General features: G+C 40.6%; 1 protein-coding gene across 2 annotated transcripts in view; it reads right to left on the bottom strand.

The window, feature by feature from the left end:
• Nucleotides 1-27,531, bottom strand: part of IFT88 (intraflagellar transport 88) — a 35,498-nt gene extending 7,967 nt beyond the window's left edge. Inside the window, exons 1-23 of one of the 2 annotated variants that reach the window (XM_077341670.1) lie at nt 27,289-27,531; nt 26,406-26,511; nt 25,818-25,880; nt 24,155-24,211; nt 22,690-22,743; nt 22,015-22,078; nt 21,858-21,927; nt 19,232-19,322; nt 18,330-18,434; nt 18,111-18,213; nt 17,705-17,819; nt 16,903-17,134; nt 15,834-15,904; nt 15,350-15,436; nt 14,611-14,710; nt 9,059-9,145; nt 7,790-7,976; nt 6,511-6,619; nt 6,234-6,384; nt 4,729-4,844; nt 2,503-2,555; nt 2,056-2,121; nt 635-741 (exon numbers count right to left, since the gene is read on the bottom strand). In XM_077341670.1, coding sequence (XP_077197785.1) covers nt 635-741; nt 2,056-2,121; nt 2,503-2,555; nt 4,729-4,844; nt 6,234-6,384; nt 6,511-6,619; nt 7,790-7,976; nt 9,059-9,145; nt 14,611-14,710; nt 15,350-15,436; nt 15,834-15,904; nt 16,903-17,134; nt 17,705-17,819; nt 18,111-18,213; nt 18,330-18,434; nt 19,232-19,322; nt 21,858-21,927; nt 22,015-22,078; nt 22,690-22,743; nt 24,155-24,211; nt 25,818-25,880; nt 26,406-26,495 — 2,178 coding nt within the window. In that variant the 5' untranslated portion in view covers nt 26,496-26,511; nt 27,289-27,531. The remainder of the gene's footprint in view (nt 1-634; nt 742-2,055; nt 2,122-2,502; nt 2,556-4,728; nt 4,845-6,233; nt 6,385-6,510; nt 6,620-7,789; nt 7,977-9,058; nt 9,146-14,610; nt 14,711-15,349; nt 15,437-15,833; nt 15,905-16,902; nt 17,135-17,704; nt 17,820-18,110; nt 18,214-18,329; nt 18,435-19,231; nt 19,323-21,857; nt 21,928-22,014; nt 22,079-22,689; nt 22,744-24,154; nt 24,212-25,817; nt 25,881-26,405; nt 26,512-27,288) is intronic. The other variant, XM_077341671.1, reaches the window with a different exon arrangement.
• Between the last annotated feature and the right edge of the window lie 324 nt (nt 27,532-27,855).

Raw genomic sequence — 27,855 nt, 5'->3', positions numbered from 1 at the left:
GACTGAGTGGTTATTGGTTGATAAAAGTGCTAATCGAAGCATGAGCCGTTCCAGCTGTTTCGGAAGAGGCTGCCCTTGCCCTAAAAGAGCAAGTTCATGGCTTGGGTGGTACTTCTAGAATCACTGCAAGAAGAATAGAGTTGTTTTAACTAGGAGTGGTTGGTTCCTCAGGTGCATCATTCCTTGGAACAGCAGGATCTGGCCTCAGTTAACTTTGGTGTTCTGGATGTCTTTTTCTGTCTGGCTTTGCTTTTGTCATTTCCATTGACTTGTGGTTGAACTGTATGGATTTTGACCAGGCTAACTTTTCTGCTCACTTTTAGCTTTTGGCAATGGAACAGAATGTTTTCCCCACCACCAATGATCTCCCCAAAATGCTGCTCCTGGGAAACCCCCAGAAAACATTTCTGCAGCAGGAAGAGCAAAATGACAAAAATTACCCCACCCCTTTGGTTCATGGAATATTTTGTCTGGATCCAACCCAACACTGATATTTTGATCTGATGGGGGAATTGAACTGGTTATAGAATTTTTACTGCTGCAGAGCAACATTGCAGTGGCCATACTGTGTCCAACCTTCTGAAGATGAAAATTAAAAAAATCATATTTGGGGGATTAAAAAAAGAAAACACACCTGTTCCCTTATTTCTTTCAGTTTCTCCACTCTCTTGAGTTTTGTTGCATACTCTTGGACTTCTTTCAGCCCCATGTCTGTGCAGAGACGGACCAAGAAACGAAGACCTGGCAGGAGAACAATGGCCATATCAGGAATTGATGAAACATTCAGCAGAAGAAAATTTCCAAAATGCTGTTTAAGATTTAATAGAAGTTCTTTGTTGAATGATATTATAATGAACAGCTGCCTATAATCAGGCATTATGTATGCACTAGGGTATCTTTGGGCAGAAGAACAGGAAATTCAATGAGAAAAGGTAAGCACCTAAATATCTGGGAAGCCATACAGTTATTTCATGTAATTTTTTAAAAGTAACTGCCAGGTGCTTGTCAGCCATCCCAGTGGGCTGGGTAGAATATAATCTGAAAACATAAATAAAATCAACATACAGTTGTTGTTTTTTTAATGGAACATGAAGAGTCAGAGAAGAGGCACATGAAAATACTGAGGATGTCTCTCATGGCAACTATTTCAATATTTTGGAACACTTGAAAATAATTTCCAGGAATTAAAGTTTATTGAGAAGAATTCTACATCACCTCTCCAGAGAACTTGTTTGAGCACTGTTCATAATTTATTATATTAAATATATTTCTACCCAATAGGGAGATTTCTTCTCTACAAGGTCTTTCCCATTAGTTTCCATGCAGGGAACAACGCTGAGCATCCATACAAAAGCCTTCAAAGAGCGACTCTTCCCACTGAACGAAACCAGGATACCACTGCATGTACTAGCTGTGTGTGTACAACGGAATACCCTCGGGATCTGGATCCTTCCTGTCTATTTTAAGCAGCACCATCACTGGCATTGCTTCTTGAGGGCACAGACAGATCATAACAACGACCAAAGAAAGGGCAAGGGTTCATGTTTTTTATTCTTTATACTAGATCAGGCTTTTTCAACCAGGGTTTCATCAAACCCTGGGGTTTCTTAACAGCCCTGGAAAGGTTTCTTCAATGGATTGGAGTTAATTAATTCTTATATATATTTTAAAATTTGTTAAACATTTATTGAGTGATATGACCATATGATAATGTTGACCTGTGTGCCCCCCCCTCCATGGCCAATGATGGGCCAGGAGTGAGTGAGAAGGGGAGGGGTTCTGGCTAGGTGTATACACATCAATAATAATAATAATAATAATAATAATAATAATAATAATAATAATAATAATAATAATGATAATGATAATAATAATAATAATAATAATAATAATAATAATCTGTGCTTCCCAACCATATTCTGTATGATTGTGCCACTTCTGGAGTTTCTTGAAGCTTGAAGAATGTTTCAGGGGTTTCTCAACAGTGAAAAAGGTTGAGAAAAGCTATATTAGATACTCTACGTCTGTGTCAGCATACCTTATAAAAACACTTACATTCAGCATTCTCTGGAAATTTTCTGTGAATTGTCTTGTAGGTTTCTAGAGCTTTTTGGTAGTTACCTGTTAAAGTCAATAAACAATGTTGCACACAGAGAGACATTGCATATCAGAAACTGAGGTATCCAAGCTTTTTACACTGGCTTTATTTTCTTTTTAGAGGAACTGGGATTCTAGCTGGCAGACATATCACTTTTTTCATTGTCTCTATAAAAATGAACTAAAAGCAGGATTCTTTGATTCTGTGACTTGCTTCTAAATCTACAGGCACAGAATCAGATTGCAAAAAGATGCTTTAAAATTCTTTGAACATTGAGGGCAAAGTATTACCAAATGTATTTTTTACTGTTCGATTACAGTTTAATTCTGGGGGGGGGAGTATTGTTTAAAGGCAAAAAATATGCAATATTCAAAGCCAGAATAAGAGCTGCAAAAGTGACTTACCACTTCTTCGGTAGCAACTAGCAACCATCAGTTGCCACTTTATCTGAGTTGGCCTGCAGATAAACAAACCAGAATGTTATGGAATGGAAAGGAAAGGACTTTCTGTGAACAGCAACAATGTGGGAGGACATTTACCATCAGGTCAGCTCATCTTTTCCACCTGTCACTGTACCAAAAAGAAATCCTTTCTTGAATAAAAAGACAAATCATTTTCTCACTGAGATGATGGTGAAATCCACAGTGCAGTGGGACTGCATCTCCCTGTCAGTTTTAAGTATGATAAGAATAACTCTGAGGGTTCTATTGGAGCAGCAGAGAGCCTAATACAAACATATAAAGTGTGGGCTACCTAAAATACAACAGAGGAAAAAAATTATACATAGCCTTCGCTCTCCCACTGAAAAGAACTAGACTTAAAAAGGCTTTTCTTTTCCTGGATCATATCCACAATGTTTCAGTTCAAAAAGTGAATCCCACTAGCTCAGATTCATAAAGGCTGAATAACAGAATGACTCCCATTTTGACTGAACCACAAAGAATCACTAAGCTAGACTAGTATTTTATTTATTGAAAATAGTAGTGCTATCTCTTCTGGCATTAATAAATGTAATTTTATATGCAAAATTAAAATTTAATAAACATACTATGGTCTATTATCTACTTTGGAAAAAATGTTATACACACACACATGTATGTGTGTGTGTGCATAAATGGCCAAGAGGTTGTGTGTGTGACTATTGCTGCAACCTTGCTTCTCAAATGCCCAGGAAGTTCAAAATATTACACACTGTGCAATCTGCCTTGAGTCCCAGTGAGAAAGATGGACTATAAATGATGTAAGGACCCTACCTGGGAAAGTAGGGAGGTAAGAAAGTGTTGGCCAAGAAATAATGACATGCTGCTATCTAAGGGATTATACACTCTTTTTACCCCTTGGAAGAGTTTTATAACAATATGTTGGCTTTTCATAGCATAACATTAAAAGTTATTTTAAATTTGGCAGAGACAGCCACCAGGGGCTGAGCTAGGTTCCTATCGCAATTTCATTTGATTCAATCCCACAACTTGTTCTTGTGGCAAAGCGGCTCATAGAATTAGGTAGCCAGTTGTTTTATTTTTTTTTATTTTTTTATATTTATATACTGCCACTCTCAAATGTCTCACGGTGGCTTACAAGATCAGTAAAATACAATAAAAATCTCCTAAAATACCGCTTAAAACATAATAGAATAGAATAATGACATAGCATAACAAGATGGCGGACAGTAAAAATATCAACCCATCCCCTGTTCAGCATGGGTCAGACTCTCCCTCTAACTGGGAGCGAGGAACCTAGCTAGCCTTAACCTAGAGATCCTCAGATGGCAACACCGGGTACTGCTCTGGCCTCAACCTGGCGGAAGAGCTCCATCTTGCAGGCCCTGCGGAAAGCTGGTAACTCCGGCAGGGCCCTTAGCTCTTCCAGGAGCTCATTCCACCAGGTTGGGGCCAGGGTTGAAAAAGCCCTGGCCCTGGTTGAGGGTTACCATGCTACCCAGAATGACTTCAGATCATGGGGATAAATCAGTGAAATATTTGGAGGGCAGGAAAAAACAATCATGAGGCACATTTCAAAATCCAGGTAGGAGAGTGATCCTTTGTTGCCCAATCTGCCGAAGGAATGTATAGAAGTTACTGTAGAACAATACAGTCCTGTCACACCACATTAGAAAGGTGACTGAATTCATTTTGTCCAGAGAAAGGCAGGTAGTATAACAACCTGGCACCTTATCATAAGATATGATTTGGAAGTGTTTCCTCAAGTACCTATTAAATGTGCTTAAGATCACCTTAGCAATTTATTCTAATAAAACCTTTTTTATTTAGCATGTAAATGAAAAGTTACCAGGTATCCCATTATTTGAGATTAGACAAAGGGTCTGCCTTATACCCATGCAACCCTCAGAAAAATGTATTCCAGACTAATTAGAACCTCTGAATTACCTGAAGCTTGTTTTTCAGACCACCAAAGTAGATACCGTTGTTCCATGTTGTATTTTTGTTTAAACTTTGCATCTTTTAAAGCTCCAAATAAAAGGTGTGAAAACGAACCCGCCTTTAGTGGTCATGGAGTTTACAGCAGAAATGTATGCCAATTCAATTCTCCTGCCTCCAGTGTAACTGCAGCACCTAAAGTTCCCTTACCAATGATACTTGTCTAAACACACAATAACAACCATTACTTACTGAATAAGTGCTGCTCTTTCGAAGTAGTGAATGGCTTTTTCACAAAATTGTGTGTCAATGTAATAGGCTCCAAGCCATTCAATGACCTCAATGTTTGAAGGGAAATACCGATAGGACTGACAAAATAAAGAAGGTGAAAGAAATGCAACGTTAGTGATAAACAGCATCTTTATTTTGCTTCTGGAATATCTTACTCATTTACGTGTTTAATTCTCCAGATGCCAAGAATATTTAATACATGAATGAGAGCAGTGTACTAATACACTAAATAATCCCCACTGAGAATGTGGCAGGTTTTGCAATTAACAGAAAACTTTTCAGAAGATTTAGCTGAGACGATAGCCATATTTTCCACATGTCCTATTTTCAAACACTTTAACACAGCAAAATGAAAATAATTTACTTTCCTTAGGCAATCAGTGTGCTAAAATATGTTATAGTTCTCAACACTCTTGGTCTCGGGACAACAAATTCCTGCTAGTTTATTGGCAGTACGTGCTGTAATAGGAAAAGGGGGAATACATATTTTAAAAATCACTGAGTTGTTTGGAATGTCTCTTTAAAAAGTATTTCTGAAAAGCTAAAATAACAAATTAAACTAATTCTGCTCATGATGAAGAAAGCAAGGATATAATGAGAATGGAGATTGAAAGGGCCATTGTTCAACACACGCACGGGAAGTTGCTAGCAATAGGAATACTGCAACCAAAAGAAAGAAACATGGAAAGGAAAGACATTTACTGGAGCTTTTTATGACTTGAGAAAGTGTGGCCTTCTATGTATGTTTTAATGGAAGAGTAGACAATCACTTCAAGGTGCATTGCATTATTGTGAAATGGATGTGAAGTAATTCTGCAATTTAAATATTTATAGAGAGCCAGTTTGGTGTAGTGGTTAGGAGTGCGGACTTCTAATCTGGAATGCCAGGTTCGATTGTGCACTCCCCCACATGCAACCAGCTAGGTGACCTTGGACTCGCCACGGCACTCATAAAACTGTTCTGACCGGGCAGTGATATCAGGGCTCTTTCAGCCTCACCTACCCCACAGGGGAGAGGAATGGGAAGGCGACTGTAAGCCGCTTTGAGCCTCCTTCGGGTAGGGGAAAGCGGCATATAAGAGCCAACTCTTCTTCTTCTTAGAGATTTGGTTCTGATTACTATGTGTAACCTGTAATGAAGGTGGTCAATGGATCATGATAAGAATGGAAAGTGCCCAAGTCACAAGTAATTTCAGCTGTGTAGCCGCCTTTGTAGTAGTATAATAAAATTTGAGCGCAGTAGAATCTTAAATATCAGCATTTTCCCCCAGAGTTTAAGTTTTCTGAGTCAAAGCTCACTTTGACAGATACAAGTGTGAAGCTGATTTAAGGGAAAATCAATGTTCAATTGTTATAAAGTTGGCATTATTACTGTTGGTTTAATCATGCTTCACTAGGTACAGTACACCGACCAGAGAGCAGTAGAAAATGCATTTTTCATTGTAACTGAGTAAAGCACTCCTAACCTCATAGTAGTATTGGAAAGCCTGAGATTTATCCCCTTCGTTATCATAGAGTTCTCCAAGTTTTGCCAATACATGCGAATCAGTTGGAACAACGCTGATAAGCTGCATAAGCCACTCAATGGCTTGGTTAGGATCCTCCATTAGTTCATATCTGCGGCATCTTCAGATAAGGGATTTCTCATTGCGATTTTTTTGATATAGAAATTCACGAGCAAGCTTATAGACATTCATAGTACTTAACTGTTTTGATTTTGTCAAAAGATTGGTCAAAAGATACATATTTGCTATTTGGAAGAGAACTTGAGCACTATTGCGAAGGATGGCGTGAAGCTTCAGAAAAGAATCGAGTGCCTCATCTAACCTGTTCAGCTTCTTATATGTTAAGCCTAAAAACAGAAGGTCACAGACATTTTGAAAGTCTCAGTAGGTTTTCCAAGAAGCAGGAGTTTAAAGCGCATATTTGTGGTGCAAATCAGAAACAGGTTCTCCCCCCAAAATCAGAAAGCATTTTTCAGACAGTTCGTTTTCTGTGCGTACTAAACAGTTAAGCGATTGACTGGGAGTGGGCAGTTTATGTAATAGTTGTGCTGCTCTGATAGGTGTACTCCAAAACACTAGTGGCCCCTATTCCACAAACAGGAAACTTGACCAATACAGGAATGATCTTTACACAGTTTCACATGATGCGGAACACAGCCCCACAAAACTGATAACAGTACCAGAGCTGGCCACGTGTTTCTTGAGCTTGTCTTTTCGTGTTTTCCTTTCCATTAAGAAAACTTTTCTACAAAGATACTACAAGGTACTATTATGCCATAAGAGCCTGAAAACCCACCTTGGAAAAGTAGGTATGGATAGCGTTATATTGTCTATTGCTGAACCGCTCAAACAATTTCAAAATGGACTTAAGTCAACATGCCTGATACAGGAATGAACCACTATTTGCCTACTAACAACTTTCACTTTTCAAGTTCAGCAGAGAATTCCAACACAGCAATCTACTCTCTGATGAGCTCACAGCCGCCCCCCCCACACACTATTGTTCATTTAATGTATATATAATATTTATATCTCATATTATTATATTAATGTATTTCAGAGGCAGCTTACAATGCTATTAAAAGTTTAATAAACAAGAAAAGTGCCAGCAGAATAATATTGTCAACAACAGCAATACAAGCGTGAAAAGCAGCAAAAATAAACACAAACACAAATAGCAGAAACAAAGAAAATAATCATTGAAGCAATTATTGAAGGGGCACTTCTGTAAAGGACAAAATGCAAGCACAGAGCAGAGCGCTCCCTCCTGGAATGCATAAGGAAGCTTCCTTAGACTGGCGTTCTGTCTTAGCAGGGCAGCAGATATACGGATCTGGAAAAGGACAGCTATGCTCAAACTACCACATTATCATATAACTACTGCATTTAATAAAAGCATTTAATGAGCCATGAAAATAACAAATCAATCCATATTTCCAAAGAAAGGGCAAGTGCTATAACCAAAATGCTACACACAAGATTGAGCATATAGCATAATGCAAGTCTCTTTGACATACCAATATTATAAAGTGCCTCAGTGCATGAAGAATCATTGCGAAGAGCTTCCTTATAGAATTCTGCTGCCTTTTCATAATCTCCATTGGCAAAAATAGTGTTCCCTTTATTTGTAAGAGCAGATGGGTTGTATCTATCCACATTTACTGCTAAATCAGCATAGCTGTTGGCCTGTTTAAATTCATTTTCCTGGATAAATTCAGAACACAAATAATTCTGGAAACATCACTGACAGCTGATTTAAAAAAAAACCCACAAATGATTACATGTTTTCCACATACCATTTTTATTAGTATTCTGTATAACTGATCCAGGTCATTTGTCAAGATTGCAACCAAAGACAAGATGGACATAAGAAGGACAGTACAGTCGTCTCAGACCACCAGCAGCTCTCCAGGAGCTTAGGGAGAGTCTTTCACATCACTTACTATCTGATAGTTTACATGGAGATGCTGGGGACTAAACCTGAGTATTCCAGAATGCCAAGCGGATGCTCTACCACTGAACCAGGGACCCTCCCCTACAATGGCACTGTGAATTAGTCTAGGGCAAAATAAGTGCTAACAGATCAGTATATTTATCAAACCCTTAGAAGAGGAAAAGAGCCTCTTGTGGCGCAGAGTGGCAAGGCAACCGTCTGAAAGCTCTGCCCATGAGGCTGGGAGTTCAATCCCAGCAGCCAGCTCAAGGTCGACTCAGCCTTCCATCCTTCCGAGGTCGGTAAAATGAGTACCCAGCTTGCTGGGGGGTAAATGGTAATGACTGGGGAAGGCACTGGCAAACCACCTCGTATTGAGTCTGCCATGAAAACGCTAGAGGGCGTCACCCCAAGGGTCAGACATGACCCGGTGCTTGCACAGGGGATACCTTTACCTTTTAGAAGAGGAAAGAATCTCTTTGGAAATCGTTTAAATCTAAGTTCGATCTTTCTAGAGCCATGCACAAGATTGGAGCTTTTATTTATTTCTTAAGAATAAATACCCAGAATTCTATTTAAAATATTAACTAGAGAAAAAAGCCTAACAGCTACATTCCACAATGTCTTCCTACTCTTGGGTTTCTCCATTAGATAATATATAATAGGCCGGGTGAGTACCATCTTTATTCATACTTCACCTTTCTCCCCAGTGAGTACCCAAAGTTGCCCACATAATTTCCCTCTCTCCCATTTTATCTTCACAACACGTTAAATTTAAGATAAAACACCTGGAGAAATCCAGAAGTGCTACATAGGTTACTTTAAAAATACCCTCTGGAAACAGTTAACTCACCAAGAAATAAAGGAATGAAAGGTTTGTCGCAGCTGCACTTTTAACTCTGCTGTCCTTTTTTTCAAACATTTTCAAAGTCTCCACAGCCTAGAAGGAAGTAACAATTGCCTTGTAAAACTATTCAAATAGCTGACTTGGGAAAGAACCTCATTTAAGCATGGAGTGTGTTGACCACTCAAAAAGTGCAACAGTGCAAATCATGATGATAGACGTAGAATCAAAGTCTAAATCTGTTCCACTTAATATTTCTGGTAAGGCCCAGGAGGAGGAGCTGGTCTCATGGCTTGTGCCACTCAGCACTTCAGGGTGGCTGTCCCGCCCCTGAGTGCCTCCTCCTCCAACCAGCTTGCCTGTCCATCCAGCGCCCAGCTAATCGCCTTCTGTCCCCCACCCCTTCCTTTCATTTCCCTCTGAGGCTCAGAGCCTACAGATCCCTGCTGCGTGAGAGTTGCCCCTGCCAGTGAATTCCCTGCCCGGGGACCTCCAGCCTGCAGCCTTTCCAGGTCCTGGGGGGGGGGGGGGGCATCTGCAGAGCTCTTCCAGCCCCTCCCCCCAATTTAGCGCCTGCTGCATTCCTGAATGCAACTGGCTTTGTCCCCAGTTTTCTATAATTCTGAATATTTAGCACGTTCCACTGAAATCAGAATGTTTTTAGGGGAATATCTATGCTACAGTCATAAACAATCACCAGGCTGGACACAGAGAATGGGACGTAGAATAGCTGCTAGTGATGTTCTGCAACAGTTTCCATAAAGTCACCCATTGCACAATTTGTAAGTGCTACAGCTGTTCTCTAGGAAGGAAAACAGCATGATATAGCCTGAAGAGAATGGCAAGCCATTCTGCTTCTCATTTGGCTTGAGGGCACCTAGCTAAGGTCACCAAAAGTTGGTTGCAACTTGATGGCACATACATAAATATAGCTGTTCTCATGCTTCCACTAGTATCAGGGATTGCACAAACACACAAGACCCACAAAACTGCACAGAAGCACATTTTTCTCCTGCAGACTTTCTCAAGCTTCCTACCATTAAGAAATGCCCAAAACCCTGGAAGTGATGTCAACAGGTCTCACCACTCCATCACCCCCTGCCACTTCCCCAATGCAATTAAGTTAAAATAAGAGTGCTTATCTCTCTGACTCCAGTTGCTACTACGTGCAACAGGCCTCGACAAGCAAGGATTTTTATGACCGATGCCCCTCCCCCATTCCTCTACCTCCAGGCCCATCATGGGCCATTTAGGGAAGGGGGTTCATATGGTCCACATGACCATATATGATCATATCACCAAATTAAATTTAAAAAATATATTAAAAATTAATTAACACCCACCCAATTGGCGAAACCCTTCCAGGGCTGTCAAGGAGCACCAGGATTTCATGAAACCCCTGTTAAGAAAGCCTGCCCTAATGAATGGTATGTAACTAGAGAGGAAGATACCTCCTACCTTTAGATTTAATGCATTCTGTTTCTGCAGGGAACATGAATATCCATCCTGCAGTGATACAATGCTGCCCTTCATGCCCGCACCATTTCATTGCCGATACATTTTCATTCTACTTTCCCTTCTTTAGATGGCAGCCACATTTTCTCAATCTATTATGCCGTCTGCTTGATTCAGTTTAAAAAAAAAACTGGTGTACCTCCTTTCGGGTCCTACAGAGTGTGTGTCTCTTTTGAAAAGTTGGCCTACAGTTTTCTTTCAACTACCCTTTTGCAGTGTAGAAGCATTGCTCTGAGCTCCTCGGTGGAAAAAGAACGAAGTACAATTGGCTCAGAATCCCCACCAGCACAAGCCTGTGACTTAAAGCAGGGGTAGTCAAACTGCAGCCCTCCAGATGTCCATGGACTACAATTCCCATGAGCCCCTGCCAGCATTTGCTCATGTGAATTGTAGCCCATGGACATCTGGAGGGCCGCAGTTTGACTACCCCTGACTTAAAGTAATGCTATGTTCAGAAACATCTGGAAAGGTCTTATGTGACTGCTGGTGAATGAAGAGAAACTAAAGGAACAAAATCAATTGTTCTGTAAGATAAATTGTAATGTTTCTCTTATGCTGTGAAAAGACACTCATCGTATTTTAAGGTGCCATTGAACTTAGCTATTACAAATTATATTTTGCCCTTGAATGTTTTAAAAACAACTTCAGTTTGACCTGCTTTTTCTACAGCACAAAAATTAAAACTCACCAGGCTCCGTTTTCCCCTTCACAGAAGGTATGAGGTCACAAAACTCCAGTTATTTATTATAAAGTGAATGCACCTTAAAAGTTGTAAGCAAAGAACTCTGAAGTGTGTTTTGGTTTTACAGTTTCCAGCACAAACTGCATTACTGCCTTAATTTATGAGGTGCAAGAGAAGGCATATGCAAAACACATGGAGCTAGCAAGTGTTTATTGCTCCCCAGCAAACTGCTTAGGAAGCACCACACTAGCATTACAGCGTAACATTTTTCCAATTATATTGAACTATCTACAAATAAATAAATAAAATTCAGAGGCATGAGAAACTTCAGAAACGTTAAAAAAAAGTATTTAGAATTTATGAACTTAGAAGTTTAAGACTACAGATTTTTTTTGTTTATCACTAGGAATTTATAAAGAGCCTCTTATGGCGCAGAGTGGTAAGGCAGCATACATGCAGTCTGAAAGCGCTGCCTATGAGGCTGGGAGTTCAATCCCAGCAGCTGGCTCAAGGTTGACTCAGCCTTCCATCCTTCCAAGGTCGGTAAAATGAGTACCCAGCTTGCTTGCTGGGGGGGGGGGGGTAAACAGTAATGACTAGGGAAGGGAATAGGAAACCACCCCGTATTGAGTCTGCCATGAAAACACTGGAGGGCGTCACCCCAAGGGTCAGACATGACTCGGTGCTTGCACAGGGGATACCTTTACCTTTAGGAATTTATAGTTGCAGTTCAGGAATAATTCACACTGGCTTTTTTGACACACATTTCTTGATGAAATTTATTATCCATGTGAGAAAAAAAAGGTGTGTGAGAGAGATAATCTATCACGGTAATCCACAAGAAAGAATAAACCCATCAGAAAGTCAAAGGGCTGTCCTATCTAGTAGTCATGCAGCTGCCTTATATCTTCCACAAGCACAACCTGTCTCAAAATCAAAATACGGGATGCACATACCTAGGCGCTAATGATTTATAAAAATAAAAATTGTGGCCATGCATATAGGCCCTAAGCGTATCATATATAATCAAGGACTTGTGTATTTCATAGGACCACTTAGTGGTATTCCCAGACAGCTATAAATTGATCAGCAAGCCCATCACAGAGGGACATTCATCCTTTTTTTTTTAGACAATGCTCTCTTCTGGATTGAGCTCGGGAGAAAAGGGCTGTGTAAGTGCAGCAGAAGCAGATACTAACCTGCTTCTCTTCCCAAAGCAGATTTCCAACATTTTAAAAGTGGTTCTACTTTTAAAAAGATAAAACAGGAATGAGTTTGCATGTACCCATTCAAAAATAAATAATACAAGGCAAACAATCTGTATAAAGCATGGGGAGGGAGGCAAAATAGTACATAATTACTTCCTCAGTAAATTTACAGTGCAAGTCTAAACAGACTTAATGCCCTACTAAGGCCATGGCAGACAACAGGTATAGGCTGGAGCAGTTCTGCAAAGGAGTGCCCTGCAAAACTGACCGATATGGCTGCCAGATGTATTGAGAAGGTAAAAAAAAAAAACTGGATTTAAATACAGACAATTTTAATTTTTGTGCACATTTATGTGCATAACATTAAGTACTGCTGTTTTTTTTTAAGACTAGCACCCTCCATTAACTTAGAATAGCTGCACAGTGAAACAGATGTTGCCATTTCTACCTACCTCTTCATACTTACATCATCAAACAAAATGGGAATGACAGTATGAAAGAAGCAATAACAAAAGGAAAGGAAAAGGAACAATTTTTAACACACAGTAAAACCAATCAGGACAGCAAGAAAGCAAATGTATGAATGGAAGAGACACATTTAGGACAGACTAATTGCATAAACCAACACTATTAACCCCTATTTTCCCGAATGGCAGAAGTTTTAAAGCTGTCTCCATTTGCTTGCACTGTGTTTTATATTAACACACAGGCCTTTCTAGATGATCACTGTATTGCAGGGGAAAGGAACAACTGGCTCCACAGCTGCTGAAAGGGATACCCAGCAAGCGCAACTGTTGAAGGGAAGTCACGTCACCCAGTACTCCAACAACATTTTGCTACTGGGAAAATGCAGCCCTTCTATCAGATAACGGGGAACACTGGGATGTGTGATGATAAACTGGTGAATGCTCATAATAGCACAACCGAGAAGCAACACCTCCCCCTACCTGTGCCATACTATGAACTTTAAAAGGAAGGATTCCTTTATCATTCCATTTTTGCTTCTGCATAGGTTAACTGCTCCTCAGTGTATCACTTCAGAATGGGAGGGCTCATGTTCCCTACACCAGTGGTGCTCAACCATCAGTCCGAAGACCGGTACCGGGCCGTAGATCAGTCGGTACCGGGCCGCAACTCCTCCTCATCTTCCTCCCCGGCTCCTGCCTCAGGAGCTATCCTGCTGCCGGCTCCCCTTTGGTGCTTTCCAGCAGCTGCTGTGGCTCGGGCTCCCCCTCGGTGTGGCACTGCGCAGCTGCTGCTGGCAGCGCCCCCAGGTGGCAGGACATCAGGGGCGCCGGCAGGAAAGCAAGTGGAGCAGGTGCTCAGGTGGCGGCAACGTCCCTCGGCAAAAGACTACTCCCCCCCCCCCCCCCCGCCCGGGCCTCAGTAAAATTGTGCAGTGTTGACTGGTCCCCGGTGATAAAAAGGTTGGGGACCACTGCCCTATACAACCAAGTCTACCCAAAGTTCAAAATTTAGAGGACACCTTCCTCTCTTCTTTCCTTTAGCAAAGTGCATACCTGCTATATTCTATTTTAAATTCCTTCTATAACACACTTAGCCTTCTGGAAAAATGGCCAGCCGATGCAAACAGGACACTATCAGTGCTGCCCTAAGCAGAGTTTCAGCCTTCATAATCCACTGAAGTCAGCAGGCTTAATGGTATAGTCCCACTTAGTGCCATCCTGAGCAGTCACTGAGCTCAGAAGGGTGTCACTCTGCTTATGATGGCACTGGTTGTTACCTACATTAAAGCAGGACCAGGGCTATGCAACTAACTTTCTCCTCAGGCAATTAGTGATTTGACATTTGGGCAAAATGATATCAATGTCACCCTTTCCCAGAGAGCAGCCCCCTCAACCTTCAGTCCTGTTGGTAATGCCATGAAAACTCGAAATACCTTGTTCTTATCTCTTTTTCAAAATACAATCTCAAGCATGATCCTCCTTCATCTCTGCCTATCTACCTCCCTCTGTGACATGTCAACAGAATTTTTTTACTTTTTTATTTGTTGCAGAACAGATTCTCTCTGTTCATTATACAAAATCGACTATATATAGATATAGATGGATGGATGATCTTGAGACTGTATTTTGAACACACTTCCAGGTACAATTCTACTAATATGATTAAAAAATAAATAAAAAGCACTATACCTGATTGAAGTCCTTTTGCCTCAGATATGTAATCGCCTTATTTATTTCCAGGTCATTAGCTAATTCCACATACTGCGAAGCTTTTACTACTTCTACACACCTACAAAGGAATCCAAAAAAGAAACTAATTTTTTTTGTTTCAGCGATCCTTTCCATGTCGAGTAAGCAACTGTTTACTTCCATCCAAGCACTAGTGAAAATTAAATACTACGGAATGGCTTTGGGGTCTATGGCACATTTTCCGTGTATGCCCATAGAAAAACATAAGAAAGGTTCTGCTGGATCAGGCAAGGGGCCCATCCAGTCCAGCATCCTATCTCACAGACGTCAATGAGTACTTCCGGAGTTCCAATAACAGGTCATAGAGGCCAAGGCCTTTCCCATTGTTGCCTCCTAACACTGATTTTCAGAAGTTTATCAACTCAGAGGTTTACTTGGAGGTTCCATCTAGATACCATGGCTAGGAGCCACTGACAGACCTATTTTCCATGCATCAGTCATTGGACTTTAAAACTGTCTATGCCTGTGGCCATCACAAAACCATCTGATTGAAGTTTAAAAATGGTATCTGAAACTTTAAATTCTCAGGAGCCTGACATTTTAAAAAGTTTGTGCTGTAACACAAGCAGATATGGACTTGCCCAAACTGCGGTTTTCAAGCCACTTATTCCAGAACAATCCCTCAGAAGTAAACGGCCTGAGAACAGCAACTTAAGTAAAAAAAAAACATGCTACCTACCAGTCATATCCTACAGCAAATGATGTTTCAATTGCTGGTGCAATTAGTTTAGCGGCTGTCATTATATACTTTTCTGCTGTAGACTTCCTTAATAAAAAGACAGAGATTGTCAGAAAAAACCCCGACTCTGGCAGCCAATATATGAGTGAGATTAGAAAAATATTTTTTTAAATTCTACCCTTTTCTAGAGATCTTAATCTAGGCAAACAGAAAAGTAATTGTCAAATCAATACAGAGTATGTATCTTTAAAAAGAAGCAGCAGTAAGTTGCTTATTTGCCAGAAGAGCCACAGAAAAACACAAAAAAGGAGAGCAGACCTTAGCTGCCAGATTCTAGCTAGGATCTGTAGCGTAACTAGACAGGGAAGAAGCCTTGCTCTGTTCAACATTAACTTAACTGGTCATTTCAAGCCAGCTTATTGAATAGACACCAAGAAAAACAAGACTTGTCTGACATCACGTAATTTGGGATGGATGATTTTACCTCTCACGCTCCATTTGTCTTAAACTATCATTCTTAATAGCTTCTATCAATAGGTTTGTATGTGGATCATCCTGAAAAATGTAAAGAAATGTAGATTCACTAAAATGATAGAAAGCTGTAAATTTGCAGACAGAGAGAGTACATTATACATTACAGTAGCTGAAAAGCTATAAAAACAGTCCTTTTATGAGATGTCTTAATACATTTGTGTATTATTTTTTGTCTACATGCTCGGGAGGAGCTAGTGCTGCACTAGGCCATGATAATGTCCCAGCTCCCCTGCCAAAATAAGAGTTGGCGCTTACACCTGACTGACAACTTATGTATTCTCACAGTGGCTCGCAGAAGCAGGCCATTAATCAGCTAGATGGCCTTCCTCATTTTGTGATTGAGCTGTTTCCAATTACCTCGGCTCAGGTCAGGCACATGTATGATCTCTGTTATATTACAGTAGTGACATTGTGCTAATTTCACAATATGGTGAACACTTAGCCACAGTGATCCATGTGACAGTCACCTCTAGACTGGACTTCTGCAACTCACTCTACGCAGGCCTACCCTTATCCTTGACCCGGAAATTGCAATTGATTCAGAAGGCCATAGTCAAGATTCTCATCAATACATCATGGAGATCCCACATCCGGCCTATACTTCAATAACTCAGCTATATCCCAAGTGAATTCCTGGTCTGGCTTAAGGTTTTAGTTCTTACCTTCAAGGACATATGCGGTCTGGACCCCATGTACCTGAGAGACCGTCTCTCAGCCTATACCCCCGAAAGAGCATTACGCTCTGCCACCACCAACTGGCTGGTGATCCCTGGCCTCAAACAAGCATGTCAGTGCTCAACAAGGTCCAGAAATTTTTCTGTCCTGGCCCCCTCCATCCTAAGCAGAGCTACACCCTTCAAAGGATTTCAGCTTAAGGATGACACTTTTTAGAGAGCATAGCTGCTCTCAAAAACCCACACCTGCTGTGCACTATTCTCATGGTTTACTCACAAAAGCCCATTTTCTTCAACATTTCAAACTTTTGCACCAGCAACAGACTTCACTTTGTTCATACTTACTCCCGGCAATATATATTTGTCGTCATCGTCAATCTCCAGTGGAACCGAAATCAATTTATGGAAGGCTTTTTTCATTTGTTCTCGGTCTCCAGTAGCAAAATAGCAAAGGATCAAGTTGAAACCTGCTTTAAGGTTTGGCAGCGTGCTCATGATGTGCTCAAAGGAGCTAATGGCATCAGTATATTGGCCAGTTTTAACAAACGCAACTCCAATGTTCTGCATGATTTTAATCCTAATTAAGCAAACCATTATGAGAATGTTATTGCATTACATTACACTTAACCTTTTGTACCTAAAAGCCATGTTTATAATGAGGCTGAAACACAATACAAATGCAATAAAAAACCATTTTCAAACAACAGAACCAGCACTAAGTACTGCCATTCATGTGTCTTCCTTTTTCTAACACAAAACAAGCCAGGGGAAGAGATCTAAATTATTGCCTTAAAGGGGACATGCATGAAGGAAGCTAAAGCTTCTTCTGTCTTTCTCCCTCAGGCTCGGTAGTTTTTCTCCTAGCTTTGACAGAGAAACTGAGTAAGGCAGGGCTCCTCTCATCTAACACCTCTTTTGGTGCTAAAGCTACACCCCTTCCTCCTCCTATTTTATATGTGAACAGAGAGGCATGTAGACAACAACTGTGGTCGACTCTCTCGTATCTAGCTTGGCCCCAAGACAGCAGCAAGACCAGTCAAAAAATGCCTAGGCAGGAAGTTCTTAGCCTCTAAATTCAGTAAGGAAGTAAACCTTAAGTTAAGGAATTCTATCACAAAACATCAAAGTCATTTCTGCTGGAACTTACCTCATCTCTTTATGGACACTAGGAATCTGATCCAAAGCCATCCGATAAAATTTGATAGCTTTCGAATAGTTTCTTTGTTTCAAATAAATATTTGCCATGTTCACCTTCAGCATGCCTATTGAAACAAGAATCTGAATGAAATTTAGACAAGAAAAAAAATCTCCACTGCTGAAAGGCACCGTTGAACAGAAAGAAGCAATTATGTTTGATGAAGTCTTTTTAACAAATGCGGTTGCACTTCCATCTTTTCAAGTGTATATAACAATAGATATAACAATAGATCATAAATCTCAATGAACATTCTCAACTTTCATTGTTTTAATGGACACTAAGGACAGGGAAGAGGTATTTCCATGATATTACCAATAACTGCTTAACATGCCTTGGCTTTGAGAATGTAACCTACCTCCATTGACAAACATCTTATTTTTCACTATGACTTGATAGGTATTTAGTGCTTCTGCATACATCTCATTAGCAGAATACTGGCTGGCCAAATTGAAAAGCACCTATAGGAACAGAAGTAAAACTATTTTGATCCTATGATAAAAAGAACAAGCCATTTTAAAATACTGTCTTCACAAAGAAACTATGATAAAATCAAATTCATAAAATAACCACTTACAGTGTATGTAAGATCTAGGTTGATGTTTGCAGGAGACATAGTCTGTTCCCGTTGCCTGACCAACGCTCTTTCCTTTCTCCCAGCATCTTTTGCTTTTTCAAGAGCCTAGAAAGAAAGTAAATTACAATTCAGTGCTGCCTCCTGCCCTTCTTTAGATAACACTTCATAAAAAGAAATTAGTTTTAGAAAGTCAGAACCAACTGGTGAAAATAAATATCTGAATAAGAGCACAATCCCCAGTGCATCAACTCAAAAGTAAGTTCCATTTTATTCAACAGAACTGGCTCTCAGGCTATTTCTTTTGTAGTATTGCAACAAATGAATCAACATTAGTTACCATTTAACTTTTTAATACATAGTCTGTAAGCAGCCTACTGATATCTGTTCTCATATCAGTCACAAGGGAATAAAATAAAGATTCTGCAGAGGTCTGTACAAGGGCAGAAATTCTGCAACCAAATCACACAGTTACATAATTATTTCCTGCCAGGCATAAAAGGTGAACCACATGTCTCTTTGAAGCCAGGGATTTCCAGAGCGGATATCACCACAGAGAAGGGCCTGTCATGCAATCCACTCACCTGCCATATTTCTAATGGCTAAGGAACACAGTCTTCCCTAATTTCCAGAGCGTATTAATGCATACCATAAGTCAGCCCTTTCACACTCTGTTGAGTGGATGTGCTGTTAGCGGGCATAGTCACATGGATAAAACACTGACAACTGACAGGGCATGTGCAGAATGTTTTCACAGGTAAGTGCTCCACTGTAGTCACCACTATGTCCGATTTAACCCTCAGTATGCATTGCAACAAGCTGAGCATGAAATTTTGAGAACTTCTACAGCAGGAACCGAACTCTCTATTGTAAAGATAAAATAAAAATGGAAACCTATGACCTACCAGCTTTAGGTCTCCACAGCTGTGAGCAATGCAACTTTCTTCAACCAGTTCATTCACCTTTTTTTCCAGTTGCTTAATCTTTCCTTCTGGGCTAAAGTTAGGGAACATAATGGAAATCATACAGCTTCACAAACAGGAAAGCAAAAGAAAAATATCAACTCTACTGCTAATGTATTTTCCATGCCAGCTTTAGGTCCCAAGAATATGAGGAATGCAAATGGTAACTCAGTGGAAAATTATATTTGTGAAAACAGTTTCAGATATTATTGTTTTGCTACTGGCCTACTTAATTGCGTTCAGAGAGATATGAAGCATGATCTACATTTACATCACTGTCTTATGTCGCAGCAAGGGTGGATCTCGTGTAGATTAAAAAATCCATACAAAGAACTAAGCCAGGGCTAGGATACAAGTTACTACAAACGCGATAGAAGATTGTAGGAACTTCTACATTAAGGGGAAAACAAGGGCCAAAGCTACTTTAAAGCTGGCGTCCCCAACCTTTATAAGCCTGCAAACATTTTAGGAATTCTTACACAGCATGATGGGTACAGCAACAAAATGGCAGCTCCGGGAGGCAATCCCAAATGCTTGTCACAGTTTAGCTTCAGTAAAACTTGTGCTGTGGCAGCAATTGCTGCAAAAGCAATATTTTAAAAAATCTGTACAGCCAATTCAAACTCTAGTGGCCAATCAGAAGCTTGCTGGTCAAAACCCCCTCCCCACTTCCTAAAAAACACTTGATTCAAATGAGTAGTCATATTGGTCTGAAGTAGCACAATAAAATCAGAGTCCAGTAGCACCTTTAAGACCAATAAAGATTTATTCAAGGCGTGAGCTTTTGGTTGCAAGCACTCTTTGTCAGACTAAGAACTGACCATCATAAAAGTAGGAATATATAAGCAGAAGTTAATCCTGTTACATTAGTAAACTGTGTCACAGCATCCACACACAGCCACATGATAATTCTCTGCCAAACCAGCCAATCAGACCCCTCGAACCCATTTGTAGTTCACAAAGACATGGCTTTGACAGTTTTATTTCTGATATGTGATAGGGAAGGGGAAACGTAACCATTTTGTGATAGTAAAATATACCGTTCTCAATAGAATGCTCCATACTTGGTCAAACTTTGTAAGGGTGCATTTACCAGAAAAGGGGGTTGGATCCTGGTGAGGATTTCTGCAGGCACTATGGCCCTTGTGGAAGCCAAATTGTATTACAAAGACTACTATAGTTTACTAATTAAACAGAATTAATTTTTGCTTTATATTCCCACTGTTCTGATGGTCAGTTCATAGTCTGACGAAGAGTGCTTGCACTCGAAAGCTCACACCTTGAATAAATCTTCATTAAAAAACACTTAAGGTAAAGTAAAGGTAAAGGTATCCCCTGTGCAAGCACCGAGTCATTTCTGACCCTTGGGGTGACGCCCTCCAGCGTTTTCATGGCAGACTCAATACGGGGTGGTTTGCCAGTGCCTTCCCCAGTCATGACCGTTTACCCCCCAGCAAGCTGGGTACTCATTTTACCGACCTCGGAAGGATGGAAGGCTGAGTCAACCTTGAGCCGGCTGCTGGGATCGAACTCCCAGCCTCATGGGCAAAGCTTTCAGACGGCTGCCTTACCACTCTGCGCCACAAGAGGCTCTAAAAAAAACACTTAGTGGGTGCCAGAAAACTTGTCAGTGTCATGGTGCCCATGGGCACGACATTGGAGACCTCTGCTTTAAAGGGGTTATTTAAAAGCACTGTAGCAACATGAAAAACACAGAGGTGTTTCCTTACAGGTTATTTTGACAAGAGTCCAATTTTGTTGGGAAACGGGAGGGGGAGGTTCCCATGCATTTTTGCACCTCTGGGCATTTTCCTATATTTTGTCTGATCTTTCTCAAACCGGCTTTGCTCTAAAGCTTTTGGAAAGCTTGCAACAAAGCCAGGGTGGCTGTCATACTGGCGCACCATTCAGAATTTCCTGGTCTTGCATACACAGAAACAATTTCTTCCAAAGCAGCCGTTTCCTCTCCCCACTGCAGGGGGCTTTTCTTTTTATACTGGCAATTTGATACTGTTATACCAAAATATGCACCATGATCTCTGAATTCCCACCATTCTTTTTTTCAAAGTCTCTAGACCCTTTACTTCCGCAGATGTATGGAATAAAGCATATCCCCCAAACCTAAATAGGCTAGAGACTAACTTTTTACAAAAACTGAAAGCTGGAGGTGTCAGAAAACCTGCTGTATATTTCAGTACAACAGCATAGCAATATAGCACTATTAAAATTCCACTGGAAAAAACTTAACAGGGAAACCTGCTGTATTGAAGCCCTGTTGCCGATGCACCGTATCCACTGTTGCAGTGGCAATGAGGACTCACTTCCATCCACATTCTATTTTCCTCTCCATGGCCTGATAATATAAGCAGTGGGAAATTGATTGAACCATTACCAGTGCTATCCTAAGAAAACGTCCATGGAAGTAAGCCCCATTGAGTAGGTTTGAGTAAAATGCTGAGTAGACGTGCTTAGAATTGCTGCATAAGAAGAGGCTTCTCTCCCCCTTCTCTGCAAAAAGTTCTTAAAGTTTTCACCACAAAGGAAATGGCAAACAAACATAGCCACATACCTATCTTCACTTTTCATTTCTAATGGAGGAGCTGGACCCCTTGCTTGACCAAGTGGATCAAAGGCAGAACCTGCCAATTAGTAAACTGTATTATGAACTGCACCAAAAGGACTCTGTGTTATAATAAATGGTTTAAAAAAAATAAAAATACCTGTACCTCTTGAAGCGGCTTTAGTGTAGCCTGCTGCCTGCACTGCTGTCATAGGTCTAACAACACCATCCTTAAAAAACAAAAACAAAGGAAGGCAACATTCATGGAAAAACCAAGAATTTAAACCATAATGCTGACCTCCGATTTTAATGCAATGTTTTTAAATACAGACATACATCAGTAATGCATAAACATTTAATGACATTTATGCTATTAATAAAACTATACTAAAAAGCACGAAATGTATACATACACGGGATAGGCTTTCAAAAAATGCTATGGCAATTCACTCGATGACCTTGGACCTTTGATACAGAATCTTACTCAGGTCTCTTAAATGGGACTTACTCCCAGAAAACGATTCTAATGATAGTACTCTATTATCTAGCCCAGGGGTAGTCAGCCTGTGGTCCTCCAGATGTTCATGGACTACAATTTCCATGAGCCCCTGCCAGTGTTTGCTGGCAGCGGCTCGTGGGAATTGTAGTCCATGAACAACTGGAGGACCACAGGTTGACTACCCACTGCATCATATGAATATAGCAGCTGTTTCGGATCAAGCCTGATTATTAATTTCCTTTTAAATTTCAGAGTCTAGAATTTGGATGAGTGGAAGATGACAGGAAGGAAAAAATAAAACAGAATGAGCTTTGTAAAATATAAGTAAATGTAATAAGATACCTGTACAGCAGCTGTCAGTGGTCTGCCCATTGATGAAGATAGTCCTGTCTTTGACTATGACAATATAAGACAAATATTTGAAGTCAGTGATTACTGCAGGTTCTGTTTCTCCAAGAGGCAGAGAGCTGGACTAAGGGAATATTAAGCAAACAGTTTAAAAACCACGTGCAGACTCCTGTATTTTCCTGGCATCTACAGAAATAAGGGTGGGAACTTTGATTTCAGAGATCATGTTTCTAAATAGTAGTGGACACAGGAATACCTTGGATTCACCAATTGTTATGAACATTAAAACGGCCCCAAAGATCGAACACCATCACTCTCAATTTGTCTGCACACAAACGCTATTTCTGTTGCCCTTCCTGAAGTAACTGCAGGCCCCAATCCTACTGTCATCCCTTTCAACTTTCTGCCTTCCCTCACTGCCTTAGACTCCATTTCCTCCTACTTCCAATTGCCTAAAACTAAGTTTAATTTTTTCCCTTTACACCTTGCGGCATTCACCTGAGCCGTGTATTCATGTTATTTGAGGTAAGAAAGCTATCTCATTCAAACAATGGCAGGTAAAACAAATTATAACAAGGACAAATGTCAACAAGGGCAAGATCATGGCCCTGCAGATGTATTATTTGACTTGCAAGTCATAGAATAATAGAGTTGGTACCTCATGGGTCATCTAGTCCAACCCCCTGCACAACGCAGGACACTCACATCCCTATAGCTCATCCACTGTCACCTGCTACCCCCTTGAGCCTTCACAGAATCAGCCTCTCCATCAGATGGCTATCTAGCCTCTGTTTAAAAATTTCCAAAGATGGAGAACACAACACCTCCCGAGGAAGCCTGTTCCACTGAGAAACCGCTCGTATTGTCAGGAACTTCTTCCGGATATTTAGATGGAATTTCTTTTGAATTAATTTCATCCCATTTGTTCTGGTCCATCCCTCTTGGGCAAGAGAGAACAATTCTGCTCCATCCTCCATATGGCACCCTTTTAAATACTTGAAGATGGTCATCAGATCCCCTCTCAGTCGTCTCCTCTATAGGCTAAGCAGACCAAGCTCCCCCAACCTTTCTTCATACGCCTTGGGCTCCAAACCCCTCACCATCTTTGTTGCCCTCCACTGAACACGTTCCAGTTTGTCAACATCCCTCTTTAACTGGGGTGCCCAAAACCGAACACAGTACTCCAAGTGAGGCCAAACCAGAGCAGAGTAAAGTCACACTGAGATTTGTCAGCTATTACACTTCTTGTGTCTTTGTTAGGCATCGACGTCTAGTAATACTCATAACAATTGTCTGGAAGGAGATATAATCTGCTCTACTACATGAATGATCATTCACTGGGGACCACTAAGTTTAACATTAAGCAGAAATGTGTACTGGAAAAACAGATTTAAAAAATACCCTAATTTGTGTAGGATTAAGGAAGGCTGTACAAGTTCAGTGTGTAATAAAAACTTACCCCATATCCAGTAGCTAACGGTCGTGAAATTGATGTGCCAGGAACTTTGGCTGTAAGCTTGAAAGAAAAGTATTCTGTGTCAATAATGATTAGCATTAATCACTAGAGAAAACTACATTGAACTGTAGTGACTTATAAAATCACTTTATTAATAACAATATTCAAAATGGATTTAATTATCACCACCCCTTATTTATTTGCCTAAACCTCATCTGGGAAGATGAGGTGCCTCCACCAGCTCCCAGCATTCAGACAAAGCTGCCTTTGAATTTCCTCAGGGAAGAAACATTTTTCAAGTTAAGCCTACTGCCAGGGAGAACATAGAATTACAATATGCTTGATCAGAAGCCAATACTTATGCATAGGCACCTATAGCTGAACAACAAAGTAAGTACTTTCTACGCATAAGGCCACAGGTTTTAACTCCAAAATCTCCAGTCACAAACTCTTACATATCTAGACCTGGGAAAGACTTCAGCTCCAGCCTAAACTGCAGCTATTTAATGTTGGAAATGATTATATAGATCACAGCTGAATGGACATTCAAGTGTCTCACACTGTGTAGTTACCAGGGTTTTCCTTCATAGGTACATATCTTGGCTTCTGATTTGTAAACTTATTGTCCTTGATGCTTTTCTAATGATTTTTCTGAGCAGAGCATTCTGTCACATAACTGAGAGTAACAGTCAACTTGGGGGATAAAATTCTGGATCATCTTGGGTGTATAAATGTAGAAGAGAAAAATGGACAAAATCCTGATGGAGGACTACAACAAACTACATATCATAGAATCATAGAATCATAGAGTTGGAAGGGGCCATACAGGCCATCTAGTCCAACCCCCTGCTCAATGCAGGATTAGCCCTAAGCATCCTAAAGCATCCAAGAAAAGTGTGTATCCAACCTTTGCTTGAAGACTTCCAGTGAGGGGGAGCTCACCACCTCCTTAGGCAGCCTATTCCACTGCTGAACTACTCTGACTGTGAAAAACTTTTTCCTGATATCTAGCCTATATCGTTGTACTTGAAGTTTAAACCCATTACTGCGTGTCCTCTCTTCTGCAGCCAGCAGAAACAGCATCCTGCCCTCCTCCAAGTGACAACCTTTCAAATACTTAAAGAGGGCTATCATGTCCCCTCTCAACCTCCTTTTCTCCAGGCTGAACATTCCCAAGTCCCTCAACCTATCTTCATAGGGCTTGGTCCCTTGGCCCCAGATCATCTTCGTCGCTCTCCTCTGTACCCTTTCATTTTCATATATTTTGAAAGATGTGATATCACAATATTCCTCCTGTGGTGTTTTTTTTTAAAGCAAAAGTCTTTCATTTCCAAAGTATGAAAAGTAAGTTTCATTAAATTCACTGACATTAAACATTAAAGTAGTTGTTTGGCATGCAGACTCATTGGGTTAAATCCCTAGCATCTATAGTTAAAAGGACCTGGCAGGAGGTTATTTGAAAGACTTCTACCTGATATCCTGAAGAGTTGCTGCCAGTCTGAGTAGACAACACTGACCTTGACAGGTCAATGGTCTAATTCTGTATGTCAGTTTCATGTATTCACATGATACATTTAGCACTGGACTGAAAGTGCTGCAATTAAATTAGACATATGCTTCCCTCAACTGAAATTTGATTGCATTTATTTATATTAATTTTACTTACTGGAGGTCTTCTACCATGGCTAGTTTTCACAGCCCGCTGAAAAGCTGGATCATTCTCTAAATCCTAAATGTAAACAGGAAACAAAATTGAAATAATTCCATTTGCCTATAGAGCTAAGTTACACAGTCAAGCAATTCATTAGCTTTCAAAAATATTTTTAAGGAATTTTTATCTCTTATATCTGCCCATTTACATTGCTACATTATTTATATTAAGGTGACCAGATTTTAACACTGGTAAAGCAGAACACCATTGACCCGGGGGAGGAGGGGTTCTTGATTAAAAATTTGGTCTATATAGAGCAACAAGTTTCATAGAACGCAAAAATAGAACTGTAATATATATTCTTTAATTTCAACATAAGTACTATTTGACAGGTACCCCCAGATGTCCCTCCAAAAGTGGGACAATCTGATCACCTTATTTATATACCTTATTTTTAAAAAGATAACACACATTCTAGTTCTGTATTTTTAATTTTTGTTTATATGCAACAGCAAACAGTCAGACCACTGCTAACCATCACTTTCGTTGTCTCACAAAAGTGTAAGATATTCAAATATAAACTAGGAATTAATTTATTTTTACCTCTGTGTCAAAAGTAGGGTTATAGTCATTGTAGCCAGAATAAAGATCATCTTCATCTACTTCAGGTGCCAGATGGACATTTTTCATCATTGTAACCTGTGAAAGGCTGTAAAAATGTGAGTTTAATTAACAATACATATGACAAATTGTGACTGGTCTCATTACATCTATCCTGGCTATAAAGGATGAAAAAATTAACTCTGACTAAATGGTCCTTTTAAACAAATATAAGACTTTGAGGAGTATTCATAAACACCAATGCTATAATCCAGATGTCTGCACCCTACCCAGTCAATGAAGTACTGATTATCTTTGGGATCTGAGGAACCGCCATTCCTGCTTTCCGTCCCCCAAATGTAAGTGCTAAGACTCTGTTAGATAAGGGGCAGTGGAAGGGGGACTCCTTGAGATTAATAGCCGGCATACACACTTCTGCTGCTATCCTGTGCGTTTGTTTTCCCCATCTAATTATGTAAATCCTTATTCTGTAATATCTCCACGCCAGAGGCCAAGAATCACCGACAATATGGAAATAGCATGGTTGCCTCCTTCCCCTCAATAATCACTTTCCAGCAACAGGAACCTGGGAAATCTACGTGAACATATTCCCTCAGGCAGTAAGCAGGTTCCTGGGCACCTGCCCTTTTCTAACAGTTCCCCTGTACAACAGCTGCTGTATCATTAAGGCTACCGATTTCTTGCATGCTTTAAACAGGTCAAGATAACCGAATATCCGAGATCATGCCTTTTGCCACCCAACTAACCCCTGCTTGAATTTATTAAGGGGCAAAGGTATTCCCATTAAGGCACCTGAAGCACTTTTTCTCCTGTCAAGTAAAACAAACCCCCCGGATACTTCGGCTCTTTTGGATGGCCTGCTTACTTCAGCCAAGGACGAGTTGTTCTCTGAAGCTGCAGCCAGTGACCCAAATCATCTACCGCACGTGAAGAGAGGCAGCAAAGCTGCTGAAAAACGTTAAAAATTAATAAATAAGGAGCACAGCGTCCAATAACACCCCCTCCCCCCTTTAATGCAGCTTAGTAGGGAGCTGTAAGCGGCAGGGCCGAACACGCTGATGCCCATAATGCCCTTCTTCGCGTTGCTAGGAGACGGGGACGCTTCACTCAGGAAAAGCAGGGCATACCTCATACCGCGCGCCGAAGTCGCTGCCCTTAGTCTGTGTCGTCACGTCCTGTGGCTGCTGGGGTCGCTACGTTTAAACCGAAATTGTGACTGGACTTAAATGGGGGGGGGGGGGTGGACATGGGAGGGTTCAAGGGCAAGACAGGAAGGACGTTTTAAGGCAGTGGTAGTCAAACTGCGGCCCTCCTGATGTCCATGGACTACAATTCCCATGAGCCCCTGTCAGCGAATGCTGAATGCTGGCAGGGGCTCATGGGAATTGTAGTCCATGGACATCTGGAGGGCCGCAGTTTGACTACCCCTGTT

Source organism: Paroedura picta, chromosome 6 (genome assembly GCF_049243985.1).
Source record: "Paroedura picta isolate Pp20150507F chromosome 6, Ppicta_v3.0, whole genome shotgun sequence".
NCBI classification, from domain to species: Eukaryota; Metazoa; Chordata; class Lepidosauria; order Squamata; family Gekkonidae; genus Paroedura; species Paroedura picta.
This window is presented reverse-complemented; position numbering and strand designations above follow the sequence as displayed.